The following is a 21,683-nucleotide window of genomic DNA, read 5'->3' on the forward strand; positions in this document are numbered from 1 at the left end:
TCTAAAACGTGTAGGGTTGTCAACAAATGTCGTTTTATAAATTCACAAAATATTTAACAAGATAGTTTAATTTAATTAGATTCTTTTAATTTCTATAATCTACAGTTCTGTTAATTTTGTGAGTTTCATTTATTTTTGAGTAGGCGTTTTAGTGTTGTATGGGAAGGGAATGAAACACATCCCATTAATTGCAATGTTTATTCCATATGTAGTAAAAGTTGTGATGAAGGGACAATCTGTGTATTGTGTCAATTATTTTTAGTAATTAATGGCCACAGAGAAAAATTTACGATTTATTAATAAACTGCCAACCCTAGATTATCATGTGTAGTGGAGAAAGTGTAGTAATCGATTCGAGTGCATACCTGAATTTTAAGTTATGCACGATGCATCGTTGCACAATGATTTATGATATGCGTCTCGCTGGCTTTTATTATCAAAATCAAAATCAAATATTTTATTCAGAAATTAGGCCTTCACAGACACTTTTTCACGTCATATTCTAATACTTATAGCTACAAACTACTAGCATTTCGGAATGACCACTGCTGAGAAGAAATGCCGGAAGAAACTCATTCAAATAGTGGTATTAAACTTATAGCAAAGCTATTATATTGATCTATATACTTCTATTTTTTTATTTTGTAGTGGAATTTTTATTTTTCTTTCGTTAATAGTTTCCGGTTACTGTGTTACACGAAGAATGTAATAGGTACTTCCCAATTTGTGATTTATTCTGAGTTATAAATTGGTTCTTTCGTACATTTTCAGTATGTAGTTTTTTTTCCCAATTTTGTTTTTAATTCTTTATTCAGTACAATTTACAATATCCAACAACATTATAAAACGCACCACAAAAACCTCGCAGGGTTTATCTGGGCATCGGCGAGTCGCTGTTATCATATTTAGGCAGGTAAAAAGTTTTCAACTTATTCTTAAATGTTTTACTATTCAGTTTGAACAGAGTCTGTAGTTCGACAGGTAGGTTATTTAACAACTTTGGTATCAAGTAATTATTAGTTCTTGTTCCATACAGGTTATTAAGTTAAATAAAATAAATCCGATAAGGAGGACGTCAATTTTAGAAACAATATTTTGTTTTATTATTCACATAGTTCATTCATAATATTATTTGCATTGATTTCTATTATAGTAAAAACAATGGTTGATGATTGATATTTCTTGTATTAAAATTGCGCAACGTTAAAAATTATGTATTGTTTGCATACCCATTGAACCTAATATAATACCAGTGACATAAGATTACATTAAGTGTATGTTGGCCTAAGCACAAATTCAGCCATAGTTCTCTTTATCGAAAAAAAATCGTCTTTTTTTCGCTATATATTGTCAGCTTATTAAATTGATATAGGTACTGAAATTCCCACGAGATTTACGCAAGCTGGTACAGTCAACAGCACATCCACCTACCCAAATTCATTGTAAACTAGCCGCTATTACCCCGACATAGAGGTTCCTGCAGGGTAATTTGGTGTGTTATTGACTGTACCTAGGCGTGGCAACTTTTTCTTTATCACCTTATATTATAAATATTTTTTTAACATTGCTTAAAAAGAAGTCATTCATTCTTTCATAAATGAATGATTATGCAATGCGTATTTTGTTTTCCCTCGATGGTAGTTGAGGAGTTAGCAATTTCATTATATGTATACTAAATATTATTTTCATCATTGTTCCAGGTACGATATCATTTTATTGTTCATCTATGATTTTCGTAAAAGTTGCGGGCACTTGATCCAAGAACACATAGTAAGTTGCAGAATAATAACATACATATATTATATATTCTTGTAATGATGAGTTGCTTACATTGTTTTAATTTAAAAGACATGTTACTGGCAGGTTGAGAATAGACTTGACTTTTTATATCATGTCATTGATCAACGAATGAAGTACAGAAGGACACAGAAGTTGTTGCTTAGGTCAACACACTATCGCCGACTACATGTCGGCAACCGTTAAAGTATGTTCCTGGAACACACACCGTCAAAAGTAGTCCATTGTATATAGAACGGAACTCGATCGATTGAACGAGTTTGATGACACCATAGACTGAGTGATTCATAGACATGGGCGTTATCACCCGGTACAAGTGTATTAAGGAAAATTCTTCATTACAAAGAGGGCATTGTTCGCTATTTACCTTTTAGATAGTTTGTTTTATTTCTATATTTGTAATGTGTACGAATGTGTGAAAATCTAAAGTACTAATATATTCAAAAGTTGACAGATACAAGGATATTTATCTCCTTCGCGATTTGACACTTGAATTATAAATGTAGATCTAATAATATTGTGTGTGACAACAAATACAGTAAAGACAACATAAAATGCGTTCAGTGTGTAGTAATAAGTGCGGTGAGTAAATTAAGTATCTCAATAAATTAAATACTAAATTATTAGCAGAAATACAACGTAATAAGACCGGATGTCTAAGGTTACTGCAGCCATTAAAGCTAGCGGATTACAAAACAAATTCTTACCTAATTGTTGATGGGTAGCTCTGTGACGTAGCCTCTGTGAGGCAGTGACGTGATAGGCATATAAGATATCGGTTAGTGTCGTTACTGAATGTAAATGAGGAGAAATTGACAGTCGATATAAAATATAATGGCGCCCAACAGGATATGCTAGGCTAGAATGTTCGTGTGATATATATATTTATTTATTTTGTTAGACTCTCGGCCTTTTGACCAATTTTGTTTAATTGGCTATTCCATATAAAGCAGATAATTTCCAAGATTACTTTAGTCAAATTAAAGCTTCTATTATTTGATAATTAAATAATCAAACCAATCGTTTTCATAATAATGTAATTGTTTTTAAATACATAATTTTAGTTTCTCCTTTTGGAATACATCTTTAAATATATATTCCACAATTGGAAGCAAATAAAAAAAAAGTCTCTTTCATTTTATCTTCAAAAGTATACTTTACATTTCTATTATTCCTACTGGATCGTAAATTGCCTAATACAGAAGTTCGAATCGTCCATAAAAATACGACATATCTCCAAGTAATAAATCTCGATCACTTTTTTATTTGGGTCGATATTTCACGCAACTCGTAGTAAAAAAATTGACGTTCGTGGGAGGATTGATAGAGACATTTACGTGGAGCGGAAAAAATGTTCTGGTTAAATATACCGACTACATGCATTAACCGGTTACGAGTGTATTGGATTATTTTACATTTACTCCACCCTCCCCACCCCCTTCACCCCCTCCGCTCTCTCTCAGCTGATACTCCCCCTCCACCCCCGAAAAAATACAAACAACGAAAACTAACAAATTATGATTCGTATTTTCATAAATCTCCTTTGATATATTTGGGTGAATTTCACGAGTGTTTTGAACTCCGCCGTGGGCTGTCATTAGTGTTTATTAAATTTTAGCATAGACAGTTTGGTAATCGATTTAATTACCCTATTTTATAAATAAGTAAAGTACTGCTACAACGTTAATTTTATAAATGTTTCATTAAAAAATAAAATAAAGATTCTTTATTCAAACAAATTGTCGGACACTAATGAAACGCTACACGCCGCGTTCAAACGCTTGTGAAATTAACCCATTTGCACTGTTATGTATCGAGATTCACGCCTTTGCGTCACTAGCGTCTACTATTTCTCCATTAATTTCCACCCGGGGCGTAGAAAGTATATGATACAAGTCTGATTGATTATTGATTGGTTTTATTTAGACAAGCAAGAAAGAGATAAAAATATACTCTAAAGGACAACTAGCTCCTTTTCTACAAGTTAAAAATAACAAACTATATAATGAGTTATAAAATAACTAATCAATTCCTTGAACGAACCTCCCATAGTATTTTCCCAAGCTTTATTGACACGTCGTAAACACGCACAGACATGCCGCGAGTTTTTATGTTTATTGTCATCATATTACTCAATGAATATGATCGATTACTGTATGATAAAATAGTTAAGAATGTGTCCTTTAGTCATTGTAATGAGAAATTTTGCGTCATTTAAGCAGGTCCGCATTTATTTCGTTCGTATAATAAATTATGCATTTTTAATTTTAAAATACAATTGGACTATTCTTTGTGTCTTTGTGGAATTTTGAATTTATTATATTGTCAAATTTTATATTGTAGAGCAAATTTCTTAAAAATTTGTTCAATAAAATTAATTATTACGATTTAAAATGGAAAAATATCGCATTAAAAAGTGTGATTAATTTTGAATATAAAGTATGAAATGTAAGATGCAAAAGCGGAGACAGGAATTAAGACCGTCGGTAAACCATCAGCTACTTAGTTAGATGACATTGTTTGGGTCACGGGAAAGCGAAGGATGATACTACAAAAGACGGAATGAAAAGGATGAAAGGATGATACACTGTCTACGTAGAAAGTGGCGCGAAATTCAGGAGACTTAAGGTAGTTGATGTAGGCTGAAAATTATGATGATAAACCTGCAAAGTAAGCATCTTGTAATATGTGCACACCATTTTTGGTGATCACAAAAAGTGACCGAATATTTGTTTCAACTAATTAGCTTTATAATAGGAAAATTAACGCGAGATGGTACCGCAATGACCGTTGTATTCAAAGAATGTCAACCACCACAAAACTATATCACTTGGTTTAAAATTCTAAAACTACAGTTCAAAGACTTGCAAACATTGCAAATAGAGATCCTTGTACACACGCAATAAAGACTATATTTCTATGGCAAAACACATAAATGTTATGTGATAAATATATGTGATTATTATTCGTAAAACGTACGCGTGATAACGGTGCGCGTCTGAAATGTTAGGTTCGGTCAAGCTACAGTATTGTTTTGTGAGAATGTTCGTCTATTATGCAATAGTCTATGGTTTCTCTATGACAAAATAAGGTACCTATAAGGGCCGTAATATGTGAGATATGCGTACGGTACTTTCTACATTATTGTAATGATGGACAAAAATGCTAAAATCATGGCAGTTAGACTTTATTAAGAACGAAGATGATACAGGTTACAATGTTAATAGTTTGTAACTTTCAGACATTGTCGCGTCATATTTGCAAATTTGACGCGAAAATGTCTGTGAAGGTCTTATTTCTTAGTAAACCTTTAATTTGATGTTGATTTAAGACAAATATTAGATTTATTATAGTATAGCGGGGAAACGAGCATGCGGGTAGTCAGATGGTAAGCGAACACCACATCACAAGCCACACAGGCCGGTACAGGTCACTGCTGCATACCTGACCTTATAAGGAAGACATTTTTAAAATATTATTTATTCCTTGAGGTCAATTCAATCATTGCTGTGAGACCTCTTAGCAGTCTTAATTTGACTGACATTAAAATATTTTCTACAATATAAATGTCATACATTTTGACCCTTTCGCGTGACATGACACCGAATTGTGTCGCAATTGAACACTTATAGTAATTATTATATAAAAATATCATACACGCAACTGCAAAATGTTAATGTCAAATGTCGTGCGACCACCAGTGATACTTAAAGTGAGATGAAATATAATTATTCTTATTTCAGTGTATTTATCAATATTTTAAATATAATAAAAGCGAAATACGATCTGTCTATCTGTCTTGTATTGTGTTAAAATCAGCCTAGCGTGTAGTCGTGAAAGCGTCACCGCTAAACAGATTTTATAAAATGTGGAATAGATATACCTATTAGTTAGGTTCTAATAACCCGTGGTCAAACACTGGCTAACGCGAGCAGAACTATGGGTAACAGCTAGGACATTTACATAGTCACATGCACACAATGTCGAACAGTTTGCCAAACTTTGCCAGATACGGTATACATTGCTAGTATTTCATTGTAGTAAATAAAAGCACTGATCTACGCAATGTTCACACATTCGCGTCGAAATATGTATAAGTTTGGCAACAGTGTGGAGCTGGCTGGCTTAGTAGGTACTGGGAGCTAGGATCAAATACATAAGTATATTGTTTTTCTTGAAAGAAATGTCACCTTCGCTCGACTTGAATTATGGGTAAAAATTAATTACAATATAAATTAAATCCCTTAATTTTTTTTAGACTCAAGTTATACTAGAGGCTTACCCAACTTGATTTCATGGAAAGTTGGACAAAAACGTAAAAATCGTAGAAGATTGCGTAGTGACTTGTCACCGAAAGATTTTTATTTTGTTTATGTCTGTGCCGAGTTCAATGAGGTTTAACAAAAGAAAAAATTTGAAATTATTTAATTCTATTTTATATAATTTAACAATATTCTAACAGTATTTATCAATATTTTAATTTGTTTAATTGCCATTAAGAGAAAGCTCTGTTACGAGTATATTTCGTGGGGGTTTAGGGGAGTACTAAGAAAGGATTTTCAGAAAATCCTTTTGGAACGAGATACTCGCGTACGAAGTCGTGGGCAAAACCTATTTTAGAATAACAGTAAATAGATCCCAGAACATTATTTAATTGAACATTTATTTATGTAAGGCTCAATAGAAATTTTTCAATATAATTACAAAAATCTCTAATTACATTCACAAATGACAGTACATCACAAGATTCTTCTGACATTTCTCTAATCGGGTGTGAAATAAATCACAACACATGTTTTGGATCTCATGAAGGGGCTCCAAGCGAGCCGTTCAGTATCTCGGACGTGGATCGCTGCCATTTCTGTGTGCGGAATCACTCCTACAGTCGCTAGCCGCTTCCTAGTTCACAATTAAGCTTTGAGATGTAATGCGGTTTCTGCCATTCAAATATGATATCCGTGGAGGCCAAGCGAAATTTCTTACAGGAATTAAATGTATCCTAACTAAGTATAATAAATGCGAAAGTATGTGTGTTTATTTGTTGCCTTTTCACACTTTATTTGCTTAACCAATATCTTCTTGAAAATTTTCATTCATGTAGTCTGAATTACGGAGATCAAAATCAAAATCATTTATTCAGAAATTAGGCCTTCACAGGCACTTTTTCACGTCATATTCTAAAGAGAGAGAAGAGACTAGAGAGAGAGAAGGATGACTGTTCGGAAACATCACACGGACAGAACCGCGGACAAAATTTTGGGTTATTACGATAGAGAGATAACGATTGTCTCAATGAATATTTTAAATCTTTTCACTCATAAACATATGAATTAATTTATGTTGTAAATGTTAATTTTTAAGAAAAAAAGTACTAAAAAAATGTAACACTTTTACCAACTCAAAAATTAATGTCAGGCTTTTGTAATTAAAATTAATTTGTATGATTATGTACACACTGTATATTTCGTAAGTTCAGATCTGCAAAATATTTTAATAAAGGTTGTTTCATCAATTTCAGATGCTAAACCGCCTGACATTAAGGCAATAGGCAAATATTCAGGTGTTAATGACAATGATTGCGGCCATCATTTGTTTGGCATAACAATGTGTTAAAAAAAACAATTACAACAAAATCCAAGTATTAATTAACAGAAGCATGTGCTTGCGACATCGTAATTTCGTCAGTGCACACCTCGCCTTTCTCTTTTCAGCGTATACTATTCGATGTGTGCTAAAAAGGGACGGTGAATAATGTGGTTACTTTGCAAGAACTTCTAACGATTTTACTAAGGCTAAACCTGAAATTTTTATGTTAATTAGCATTGCATTATGTTCCAATTAATGCTAGTCGTTTTGCTTGGTGGTCAGTGAGTGGTTGTGTGGTGAATTGTGTTTAGGATGGATTTGAGGAATCATAGACTGTTTAGGATGAACAGGAAGCTCAGCTTGATGAGGACCCCCTCAATGTCCACTCCAAGGTACTCCAACATACACTGATATTGGATTTTTTTTTGTTTTCCGATGTCCTTGTGATGTTTCTTCTCAGATGTCGGAGACGTTGGAGCCCCGAGTCCGCTTTCCTAGTTTTCCTTTACTACTCGGCTCGGTCTTCACCTTGCACTTTGCACTCTATTAGTAGAACCTGCACACTGGTTGACAGTTTAGTTCCCTAGTGTGTATGCAACTGTCCGCCACTAGAATGGAGATAAGTAGTCGTAAAAGTCATGTCGCTGCCTTTAGGCGACTAGAATAAAATCTGAAACCAGTGTTGGCAATAACACACTTTGTATGAGGATTAGTTTAGATATGTACAGTTGACGAAATGTCAAGTTATTCTGCTTGAACCTTTACGCCTGCGTAATAGAGCCGAGTATGCAATGAATTTGTGTAGCTTGATATGAAGTTGACTGTCCAAAATATAACCCTACATAACATCTCAACTATATTTTAAAAATTTAAGACCGTCATCATTAAATCACATTTCACCCCATTTAATTAGATTGCTAATTTATATATTTTCACTTGTATTAGGCAATATTATAAAGTTATAAAACAACTCTATTATAAAATATATAATAGTTTAAAAATATATACAAATCCGCATAATACCCGCTCGCTCTGTTTTATTACGGATGTTCAATACATTTTTTGTACTTTTATTTTTTATTTTGTTTTAGTAAAAACTCAAGACAAGGACGTATGCTTTAGTGAGATATGATATTTGAACTTTTAAAAATATATTGGTCTTTTTGTATATTTTAAAACAGCAAATTTAAATCCTATGTTAATTCAATTAAAAAGAAATATATCTTTTTATAAAAAATAGTTATAAATTCATTGTTTCCCGCTAAAATATTTCCACTCCTAGTCCACGTCCAAACTTTTTCATCATAGCATTCTTTTTGTAATAGAACTTAACAAGGCAATTTTTGTAACTAATTGTTTTAAATATAACTTGTATAATTTGACGTGAAACGTGCATGTGAAGGTCTAATTTCTGAATAAATGATTTTATATGTCTGATAATTCAATTCGCAAAGAAAAATCGTAAATCTTCGTAAAGAATAATTAATAAGCATGTTCTACATAATATAGCGTAGGTATGTGGGTTGAAATGTCTAGTATCTCTATCGATAATATATCAAACTATTTACCTATATTTGGGCTTTTGCTCGAGGCAGACTGGCTCGTTTACATAACTCATCAATTTAATACATTTTATCACTTAACCGGTGATGTAATAATTTATTTTTGTTATACACGAGATATAATTTATTATTTTCTTAAATACCTGTAGGTATGGAAAATTACAAGCAATTATTGAAATCCTAGTTATAGGATAGCATGAAAATGCGCGAAAGTCTCCGAGAAGACACGACCTCTAGTGAAAAGGGATAAGTGATGAATAAGGAGTAGATTTTTAGAATAGCATGGCCATTTTGCTATAATATTTTCCCAAAAAAAATCCCCGAGACACATATCGGTAAATATATTATCAATACTTGAATTTTTACAACTTTAACCATTAATTTTTTAGCCTATTTTGTGCCCCACTGCTGGGTAAAGACCTCTTCTTTCGGTTTATAAATCCAAAGCGGTTCCCGCCATTCTGCCAAGAAGCCATTGGCATGTCAGTCAAAATTAACATGGCGCTTTAAACAATGTGTTACGTGTTAGACACATATCTACTACATAAAAGATCATTTTCATTCATATATTAGCGAGAGAAAGCAAGTCATTGCAGCCTCGTTAGATAACTCTCGTCTAAATGGTGTTTTTACATGTTTATGCAACGTAAATGGCCTAAGTTGTGATATAAAAAGTAATAACAATAGTGTTGATGTGGAGACGTAGTTTCCTTGTTGTGTTTCGTTTCTTGCGTTACCGAATGATCAAAATTAGACAATGCTTTAGTTAAATGCTCGATATTTGTCTTGTTGTACGTGTTATTGGGTACAAGTTTCACCGTATAACTTTTTATTTTTATTTTATTTCACATATAAAGAACAAATATATATATTACATAACATAAGAACACTGACAAAAACCACAGAGGTTTGTCCACAGTGAACTGTTCAATTTTGACACACACAAAAAATAACAACGAAGTTTAGGTGCACTTTGTAGCGAATAATGTGCACGGGAAAATGTCTAAAGAAAACTGAGTGGGCCGACATAATATATTGTTTTATAAACACAACATAGTATAAAACAAAATCGTCCGCGCGCCACGTCTGTTTGTTTCTAAGATTTCTTTTAAACCACGTTTACCTTTATTCACAAAGTTAAAAATAAATTTTAATGACTTCGTTTTAGTGGCCCGGCTTCGGTCGCCAGTATAACTAAAATAATGTTTTTCCTATTAATTTGTGGTAGAAAATTAACTCGGGAGTTAGGTTTATCTGTCCCTGAATTTGTATGAAAAAATAGTAACTACAATCGTTATTATTTTTATAATACCTATTTTTTATTGATCTCTTATTTTCTCACAGCCTGAGATAATATTGAATATCTAAATATCTTCAACCTCATAGTGTCACATTATGTGATTTATGATCACGTCTAACAAAACTAATTTAATCAATATAAAGATCAATATATCTGAAAAATATTTATTTTTAGACGGCTCTACAGTTCTCACGAGTACAGATTGCAAAAATTCTTAACTTGAAACTTCCATTTTAGGTGTAGTTACTCCGTGTATGGTCTTGTAATTGTGGGATGCAGAATGACCCCTTTAGGAATCGAGATTGTAACCTTTTGCAGTTAATTCATACGGTAGTGAAGGAAGTGACGTGGATTCTGTTTCAATCTTTCTTTGTTTTCTTAGAATTTTTGAAATTTATCTCTATATTATTATCATTGCTTAGTATATAAAACAAAGTTGCTTCCCGCTGTCAGTGCTATGTATTTTTAGATTTTTAAAACTACCCAACCGATCTTGTAGCGGGTTTGTTTAAATAAATAGTATAAAATATATGAAGTCGTATATAAAAATATATTTTTTTAATATCGTACTCATCTCACTGAAGTTATTTATAATCGTTATCAGTTTAAGTAAACATAACATTCATAACTCAAAGACAAAAACATCGATGTTGTATATTCCCAACAAAATATGGCAGTGAATATTAATAAAATACTTGCGGTAACTGATACCAGAATACCGTTAGTGTACGTGTGCGTGCGCACTTGTCCTTGGGCCCAAGTGACACGCCACAGCGGAAAGTAAGGTCAGCGCTGGAAGGCGTTAACTGTAACTAAATGTGAGGAAATAGCGTGATTTTGATCTATTTTTGACCAAATGTCGTAAGTGTCCTTTGCGATTTTGTTCGCCAGTGCTTTTATTATTTTTCTTAATAGGTATAGTAATTAAAATGCTGCTCATACAAATTCACGAGCGACACTGATCACTGTCGTGATATAATGAGATTTGTTTTTTATGTTTAGTAAAACACTTTGGGAAAACCTATCATGTAGTGGACCGTTATGGGCCGATAATATTATTGGTTGCAATCACACCCAAATTATAAGATACTTTTTTTTAAATTATTTTTTTTTGCATAACTCATAAAATCTATTAATTAAATTCTATACTTGTGAGTATAATCAATAAATAAATAAATTTGTGTTTATATTTAGGTAAGTAAAATGAACTATCATTTTAATTTAACCGACTTCAAAAAATAAGAAGGATATCCTAAATTCGTCGCGATCTTTTTTTTGTATTAATGTAAAACTTTACATTCAAAACTTCCATAACAACAATAATAATGTTTTATTATTTTTATGGAATAAAGTTTGATTTGTTGAAAAATCTCAATTAGGCTATATACCATAAACTTAATCGTTAAACTGTATACCTTCATAGCTTGTGACTTGTAACCTATCAAATAAGGATGACATTAGACGTTATGGTCACCTGTTCCACATTTCTGTCAGCGATACTTATCAGCAAAAACCAGCGTTATCCTGTATGTACCTGAATAAGATGCGCATTTTGTAGGGGTCAAGACTATTTGAGGTTTTGGTTTTAATAGGGCTTTTAGAAACAGGAAAAATAAAACAGTATTTAAGATACGAGGTCTTTCAGTCTTTTAAATTATTTTCTGGCTGAGAACTAAATGTTACATATTACTGTTACCTACCATACTTTTTACAAGTCACTTTGTGTGTTATAAAAGATAATTTACGAAATCTCTGATTACGTTTTATTCCCTCAGTGTTTACCATTTGAAAGAATTGAGTGAAATTTTGTTGGAAGTCTGAGAAGAATTTTCAGTTTTTTTTTCTCAAACAGTTAATACAATTATAACATTGTTTAGTTCGGCTTTTTGCGGAAAATACTTGGAGTAAACTCATTTATGGTTATAAGCCATTTATATTGAAAGCATGAAGATATTTAAGCATACAAGTAGACAGGTATATTGCTAACTCTTCCGCATCTATCATATGTATTATTAACATTTACAATTGCCGAATCACTTCCGCGTATTATAGATGTTAAGAAACAATAGTTGCAATTTCTTCTATTAGCTTAACAGAAGTTCAACTACCCGCTTTATTTTAACCTTTTTGTTTACGAAACACGTGTTCTGTTAGTCTACTGTATGCTACCAATCACTAATGTAATTGTTATATATCTAACTACCTATTGGAATCATGAAAACATTTTTTTTTACTTTTTGAATTTGAATTGATAAAAAATAGAATAAGCTTATGCTGGCGTAAAACTATATTTTTGAGCCTGTTTTGTGTCCCACTGCTGGGCAAAGACCTTCCCTTTCTGCTTCCATAACTCGCGTTTCGATGCGGTTTCCCGCCATTCTGTAAAAACAAGCGTAAAACTTAAGTAGAATAAATAAATGAAAAATCTTTGCAATTTCTCTCCATCTGTTCCCAGTGGGTTTATATTTCCAGTAGTTTATCTGAGTAGTTTACCCAGTTGAACTACTTAGTATTTATTTAGAACTAGCTGCACCCGTGGGCTTCACTCCCGTGAGAATTTCGAGATTAAAAGTACCCTATGTGTTATTACAGGTTATATTCTACCCGTGTAACCAAATTTCATCAAAATCCGTCCAGTAGATTTAGAGTAAAAGAGTAACAAACCTACACACGTACACACACATCCTCACAAACTTTCACATTTATAATAATTAGTTGGATACTTCGACTACACTTTTGACATTAAACTGACATGCAAGTGAGCTTGACAGTTGAATCGGACACAGATATATTTAGGGTGGGCTGCACCAGTCAACTTTGAAGTTAACTTTAACATGCGTGCCGCCGTCGTTTAGATAAAATGGTGTATTTTGCTTTGTTCTGATCAGGTTAAAGTTGACGTAAAAGTAACTGGTGCAACTCACCCTTAGATGGCGGAACAAATATTCAGTGTTTGCAAATCAACATTATACTCCATTTCTGTCAACAGATGAGCGACTTCCTATTATAATAAACAGTATGTTTGTATTAACATATGTCAGCTAATATTGAATGCATGGAAACGCCTTTTTTCAATACTTCAATACATTTATTTCCTGTATGTTTTATAATAAGTTCCTGTCTATGTTGCGTATGAATACTGTGTTGTCATATTCGTAACTATGCCTTAAAGGATTAAATAAAATACTCGTAGTTTAAAACATGTTTTTGTCCACATGGCCCGTGATTATGTCTCTATAAAATATTTGTTTTGATTGCACCAATATTTCGATATTTTCGTCATTACAATATTTTTTATACTTACTGTTGTATTTTTTGAAGAAGACTGTATTTTTATGCGCACAAAGAAATGCTGGAAACATTAAAAGCGAATCATTTTTGAAACAACCTAAATTACGAATCGTAGAAAGTGTGCATAAATTATACTTTAAATATAACTGAAGCGAGATCTAAATTATACGTCGAAATAATTCAAATAGTGATTGATCTGTTTGGAAAGTATAGCCTGATGATTACGCCTTTGTATGCTAATAGCATATTTAATTAAACAAGTGAGAGTGGGTGATCTTCGTACTACGACTGTACAAAATAATTCACGACATATCTTCCGAACTCTTTGTTTGTGTATGTAATTAATTTGTTTGTGTTGAAATCGCTTCGATATTTAAAAAAAAAGTAAAATAAGAGTTTTATTTTATTTATTTATTCTGTACATTAAATTGTTGTTTTTGTTCGAGGAAATATGAGGAAATGATTAATTGGTTATTCTTCGTATAAAAAGTTTTCAATCAGCAGTCTAATTTTTATCTTATACTTATCTAGTTACTGAATATTTATTATATTCAACTCAGATGTTAAAATCCTAATTTAAAAAATGCTAAAAATAGTTCTTTAATATATCAGTAGGTATATTTTATCAAGTTAATTTATGAAGTCGCGTTCGGAATAATACTTTAATTGTTGTGTTTGAGTTATAATTTCTAGTATCACTTGTAGGTTTAGCTTGTAGGTGTTAGGTAAACCTCTGTAAACGTAGGAGTAACTGATTCACTCTCTCAGATCTATACCCGAGAGAGTGAATCAGAAACTACGATAATCATAAACCTGTGATATAACTCATATATTTTATTGAAACTCACATATTTTATTTAAAAAAATATATATTTAATTTAAGACTTAGTTACTTCATTGGACCTAGCAAAACATCCTTAAAAATACTGTTATTTTGGTATATTTGCAGCTCTCTAATATTCAAAAACTGTTATTCTACACTAGTTTTTGTAAACTTAATTAATTACTTCCATATCTTTCAACATTTATTTTCAAAATTAATGTTTGCAATTAAAACCAACCTACTAAATATGTGTAAACAAAGACACTCACATGTATTGCGAAAAACGTTTCGTTGAACAAAAAAACACGTTTAGTGAAAATGGAACGCAACCAATTATCAAAAGGAACGTCTTTTGACTCCGATCGGTGTCGAAATTATCCTCTAAAACCTATTGACTCAATTTCAAACCGTACCGTTCGCGAAATACGGATCAGATTAGCTTGTAACTTATGCCAATTTCAGTTCATAATAGCGAGTCGCAATTAGGATAAAAACCACGTTGTCATTAGAATTGGTAATTGCAAGTAAAATGCTCTTACATCTTCTGAAATTTTAAACGTTTCGTAACGCAAAACTGTAAGTTATAGTTGAACTTGTTTCGTTATATTGAGTTTAATGTTTTATTACGACAGCGATAAATCTAAGAAAGTCTTGAAAATATTATTATAAATTTTTCTTGTTTATATTTTAAACTAGCATTTGCTCGCGGCATCGCCCGCGTGAATATGTCCTTCACCATACCTCAAACTACATGTGTAAGTATGCAAAATTTGAAGAAGATTGATTATACAGATAAAGCCTGAAGAAGTAACAAACAAACTTACTTTCGCATTTGAAATATTATTAGTTAGAATTTGATGTATAGTTTAAAGATTTACCGTAGATATTTTATGGTAATTACTTCTTGTCTTTCTCTCTATCTTTCTTATTAGGCGATTTCTCGGTTTCCTTCTTCAGCCATAAACCGTTGGAGCCCGGAGTCCAGAGTTCGCAAAATCACTTCTCGTGTATTGAAAGATAATAAAATCCCAAAAAATATAATATTTTTGAAACAAGACTAAAATAAACCAAATTTATAGTTGATATTTGTTAAAGTTCAAGGTCGTAATCAATTTTGGATTACCATTATGTAGGATATTAGTGTTTGATCAACTAATCAAGCTTATTATAATCTTACAAACTGTATCATTGCTTAATTTAAAAAAAAAAACATTATAATACTACAAAACAACTTCAAAACACGCATGTTTGATAGTTATTTTCAAACATTCACGTGATGAAAAGGTTATCCTTCCACGCTGTACCATAAAAAGATAATAGGTTGTAAACCGATTACAAGCACGTGGTATCCCGGTAATAATATACCGTAATAATAGCGGGGATACCTGCGCGTACGCAAAGAAAATAAAAGTAAAACCTGCTCCGTTAAGCTGTTCCCGTAATGACTGGTCTAGCTGGGATGTCGATAGAGACACGATACGACGCTAACACATTTTTTTAATTTTATCGATAAGTTGATTTTTGATAAAATAAAACAATGAATAAGTATCATCAATGGCCATTAAAACGTCCCCACTGCTGGGACACTGGCTTTTCTTACGGCGATGACCCACCACGCGGACCCATTGCAGATTGGCAGGTTTTAACGATTGCAAATACAACCGGGACCAACGTGCCTTCTGAACGCACGGAGGAGCTCAAGATAATTTTGGTCACCCATCCAATGACCGACCATTGTGGGCCGAGCACGCTAACCACTGTGCCATTAAGCTCCTCAATGAATCAGATATGGTAATAAATAATATGGTGGTAAATAAAAGATTTATATTTTAAATTTAAATATTTGTCATTTATGTGCTTACTGGTGGTTGTAGAACTAATAAGTGGAAGTAGAATCAGTAATTATATACACAATTACTTGGCAAACGATAGATAGTAACATTATTATGAACACACAACATTCTTCAATCAGTTTTTAGTTATTCATTTAAAGAAATTATGTAGTAAAAATAGTGTGAAGTTTTAAAATTAAAAGGAAAATAACAAAAAATAATTCTTTGAACATCGATATCGACAAGAATTTTATCGACGTCTATCGCACTCACCCAAGCTCTATGAGTTGTGATGCGTTCACCTCTGTTTATGGGTCAACGTGCCTTAACGGATCCTGTGACGTCTTCACTACCATAGTTATTGTAGTAACAGATCTATCGGATATATAAGAACCTAGATTATCGTTCTTCATCTAGATAAAACATACAAATGTATGTCACAAATGATACTTTATATTTTGTTTAATTTTTTTTTTATTATTATTGTTATAGGTTGATACTAGAGACTTCAGATATTTCGAACAAGGAACACACTTTTATTAAGAACGTAGTTCAGATTTACATTGGGTTTAAATGTATCATTTGTGATACGAAATACTGCACACATTTTTTCGAAGACATTACATTTTTAGTAATACACAAGCTAAGTATTGATTTAAAATTATTTTTCTAAATTGTCTAGAATTTATGTTAAGTCGAACAGAGGGCTTAGTGCGAGTTTCGTTTCATTTTTCAACCAATCACAGTGCGCCATTGTGACGCAATGACAACCACACCGCAATGTGATTGGTTCGTTGCGACTCACTTCGAATCGATTCGATCGTGAGAAGGAAAATGCACTCACTAAGCCCTCAGATCTGTTTTATAATAGTCTGTACGTAATACCCGCGAAGTAATTTCAACATATTTAAGGCGGCATCTTTATATTCCTTCTCTATTGTGTATACAAATTATATTATTTAAATGTGTCATGGAACTATAATCAACATGTTATCAGGCACGAAGAAGCTCAAGTTTATGTAAATTTTATTTATATATCTTTTATAAATTTTATTTATTACATCATTGATCTATATAGATCATATAGATATATAAAACTCTATGATCTATATAGATATATAAAACTCTTGCGTTACTGAGTGACTGACTGAATGACAGACAACGCACAGCCGAAACTACTGGGCGTAGAAAGCTGAAATTTGGTGTGTAGGTTCCTAGGACAGTGTAGGGGAGTTAAGAAGGGATTTCCTGAAATTCACACAGGAAACGATTTTTACTCACATCGAAGTTCACCCACCACAGTATCATGAATAAAATTTTAAAATTGCTCATGCTATTTATACCTATCTATATTCTTTATTTTAGTCGGTTTATCTTCGTGAAGGGTTTCCCTTCAAACTCTTCAGTTTAATGATAGACTTAGTTTTTATCCAGTAGTTGTTATAAAAACTGGCATCAGATGTTGTTCAATCGCCTAAAGTTAATCGTCAATAATGTTTATATAGATAGATTTGAAAATTACCTCTCAAAGTTTTCTTGTACTAAAGCTATATTGAAATGACGTATAAGAATGTAACTTGCCAAAAAGCCAATATGCCAAGGTAAAAACAGGCACGCGACTCGAACAACGACACTGCAAGCATGCACTCTCGACTCGTGCGCAGCATTCGAACACGTTAGCCGTCCAGCTTTGTGATTTATATCTAGTTTATGTTCGACGATTACTTATTTTTCTTCTTTTATTTCAACCAGCCAGTTGTTTAAATTTCTAAATTTAAATTGCTTGTGTGTGTAAACGTGGATTTGATCTATGTAATAAGAATTAGGGCTGATGAAGCGAAAAATATATTACTTTGTTAACGTTACCGAGTACGAATGGATTTGTTTAAGAAATAATAATTTAAAAATATTATTATCAACATTTTTGGACGAGCATTCACTTCTATAAAGATAAAGGTAACGATGAATTGGCTAAATATAAGTACTTTTAGTTAGATGGTGTTAATAAATATCAAAAAGTGAACAAAACAGTTGAAAGTGAATGAAAAATAGTTGAAATAACCTTATTTGATGTCACAAGATAATATCACCAAGTGATTGTTAAAAAAACGCAAGTATCTGAAAGGAATAGTTCTGATAGCGCATCAGTTACGTATATAGAGCACATTGTGCTGGAGAAACTGCGAAACTGATATCGCAGAATCAGCGTTGAGATCTGACAAAGCTATCTTGATCTCTTTCTAACAGATAAAAGGAGTAACAAGTGCTTTATTTATTGAAGGAAATCAGCTGATCAACTGACCTAGTAAGAAAGATAAATCGATAGTGGTGTAGTAACATTATCTGCATTGTCAAAATTATTGCAAGCTTGAGATTGCCATCGAACTGTATGTATAGAAAATGTGTATGTAAATTTATTTGATTATCTTTTAAAAATACGTTGAATCGTTTGACCTCAGTCTGGAGACTATCAAATAAATAAGCTACATTGTTTGTGCTTTGATGTTTTAATAATAAATTATCGATTGAAAAACTTACAAATTGAATAAATAAAAACGCCTGTTTTACTCTTGTAAATATAATAAACATAATTTTGACAAAAGCAAATGATTAGAAGAAATTAACAGTAAATATTACAAAATATTATACTCCTTGAATCTACGTAATGAATCGTACATGCTTTGTAAAATAGCTATGATTAAAATAGAAACTGATGTAGCTATTATCACTGATCGGAACGTTGATTGTGTGGGTTTGAAAATTGCACAGTTGTAGGAAACGCACTTTCCACTTTCCTATCATTGATATAAATGACTTGGAATGAGAGAGCTACTACTTTAAGCGAAAGAGACAGTAAATAAGCGAAGAAAATGCAATTTCACACCTATGTGTTATGAAGTGGCTGTGAAAATCTTAAGAGACAATATTTATTTTGAAGATTTCTATGTTCATTATTGCTTTGACTTCATTACTAGAATTTTTTGTATAAGCATCTTAGATTATTAAGCTTGCTTTGTTGAAAATATATAATACTGAAAATTCGGAGAAGCTCAAAACCATGTCTCAAAAAAAGTCAATGAAATCTTTAGGGGTTAAATACATGTCTTCCAATAATATTAACAGCATTATTTGTAAACGTTACGTTATATTAAAAAATAATGTAACGTTTACAAATATTTCTAATATTTGTAAACGTTACATTATTTTTTAAAAGTATAAACATGTTAGCTATTGTCCGCTGCTTCACCCTCGAGAAAAAGTAGCTTATGTTAGTCTCTAGCTTTCCAGTCCATCTCCTCAACAAAAATCAGCTTAATCCAGTGCTCCGTTTTGATGCAAAAAAGGACAAATGAACAAACCTACTTCTTTATTACGAATCAGAAACAGATAAATTACTCTAGTGTTGATATAAAGCTTGTAAAGAACCATCCTATGAGCATCAAAGAATGAGAGGAACCGGCGGCGGTCGTTAGTTACGCCCCACGAACGCCAATGTCGAATCCAATGCCGCACATTGTTCGGCTCGGAAGGAAGCGGCCTTTGTTATATGACGGTGTAAAGAAGCTACCCACGCTTAGATTGTCTGTTAATTTGGAAATAATTACTACTAATGTGGGATTACATTTATTGACAAATGTTTACAGAAGGTAGGTAATTCTTTGTTAACTTGCTTGACGAACAGAAGATACAAGAAACAGTGATGGTAACAGCGGACCTATTCCATGGAGGAGTCTCTTCCAGTCAACCGACAGGAAAAGGCATATTTATAGAGGACAAAAAAATAAATAATACAAAAAAAAGAAAGGAAGTTAAAACGAAGCGTAAACTTTAAATATAAAATTAACATGTAGTGAAATTGTGACCGTTTTGCTATATTCTGATTTAGTCGTCTTATGATCAGTCATGGCGAACATAAGAGAATATCAGAACATATTACTGCTATTCCTGTAAACGCCAACATATATTATATCCCCATTCAGATGTACGAAGAGTAATTACCATAATTTCCTTCATAAATATACTATCTTTTGATGTAATCCTATTGGCATCAGATTCTCACATAGAAACAAAAGTAAGAACCGCAACTCTACCAAAGTCCGATAGAAGAATGATTTATTAACGACATAAACCAGGCATACACAAACAAAAAGACAAATAGTATTAATTCCTTAGCCACAATCACCGCCTAGTTTGATGTATTAGATGCTATTACTTCTGAATGGTGAGCTGATGAGGAGACAGATATTCAGACAGACCAACCTTAAACAAGAATGGCAATAACAGAGCTTTCACTGAGTCCATTGTTTCGTTTCATAATAGTTACGTATACGTTAATCTATAGAAAGCTACAAACTGTATCAATATTATCGATGTTATGATAGTGATTCAACACGCTTGTCTAGTTTATTGATGTGAAAATTGCTTCTTTCAACACCTTATTTAAAATGACCTATTTATTAATTTTCCTTACTACTTTACTATTATGATTTTAAATAAATATTGCAATATTACAATTAATCGTATAAGTTTTTTACAAAAATGTCATTTTTGACACAAGTTTTTATACTGTGTTATCAGAAAAATCTTATTGCATTCAATGTTTCACAAAAAAATCAAGCTTGAACAACAAAAATAGATTGAGATTGGTTGAATTTGTTTTAGTTCTGCTTTTGTACGTATTTACCAAGTATTCCCTTTACCCTTTCTATTTAATCTATATGTACAGATAAATATAGATTAAATAGTAGTAGTAACCCAGAGGTAGAACTTGACCACAAAGACGGCAAAGCGTCAGAGACTCTTATTAGGTTGCTGGTATCCATGGACTGCGGTGTTTGCACACCATTATGAAGCATATTATATTTGAATGTATTTGTTTTTGTTTCAGCCTAGGCCCGTTCGAGGCAGTGTCGGGTAGCGAGATGGTGTCTCGAAGACGAATCCTGTCGCGGTCGCGCGACGACCTCACACTAGCCAATCAAATGGAGGAGGAAGAAGACGTCTGGTATCAAAAGGATAAACTTTATAAGGTAAGATTATTTGAACATGTGACAGAATAAAATTATTTACACAGTAATCGCCATGAACATATACCAAGTTGCATTTCTTCCATAATTTATGATTTCGGAACATGTCAATAAAATACAATAAATAACAATATTCTTTAAAAAAATCTGTGTATGTGACTTGTGGTTCCGGCTTAGAATAGGAACACTCCATATCCTCCCATGGATGTCGTACAGGGCGACTAAGGGACACACAGTCTAAGCAGCTGATAGCAGCAATAGCATTCCCAAGGAGGGTTGACGTCAAGCAGGCAGCCGGTTGTTAAATCATTTAAAAATTAGTTAAATCATCACAGCAGTATCTTCAAAATTTTAAGGACATTTTTTAAGTTGACCTCAGCCTTCGCGGCTTCACAACCCCGAACGCAACCGGGAAATTGCAGAGTTGAGAGAGATTGTTTTTAAAAACTACTTTTTATTTTTAAA

General features: G+C 32.5%; 1 protein-coding gene across 5 annotated transcripts in view; it reads left to right on the top strand.

Annotated features, from left to right (window-relative positions):
- Positions 1 to 21,683, top strand: part of exp (expansion) — a 172,789-nt gene that overhangs the window by 62,080 nt on the left and 89,026 nt on the right. For 3 of the 5 annotated variants that reach the window (XM_053756407.1, XM_053756425.1, XM_053756418.1), the window contains one exon: positions 21,080 to 21,221. In XM_053756407.1, coding sequence (XP_053612382.1) covers positions 21,080 to 21,221 — 142 coding nt within the window. Of the gene's footprint in view, positions 1 to 7,662; positions 7,776 to 21,079; positions 21,222 to 21,683 lie in introns of those variants that run through there. The other 2 variants (XR_008405402.1, XM_053756399.2) reach the window with 2 other exon arrangements.

This window comes from Plodia interpunctella, chromosome 2 (genome assembly GCF_027563975.2).
Source record: "Plodia interpunctella isolate USDA-ARS_2022_Savannah chromosome 2, ilPloInte3.2, whole genome shotgun sequence".
In the NCBI taxonomy this organism is placed as follows: domain Eukaryota; kingdom Metazoa; phylum Arthropoda; class Insecta; order Lepidoptera; family Pyralidae; genus Plodia; species Plodia interpunctella.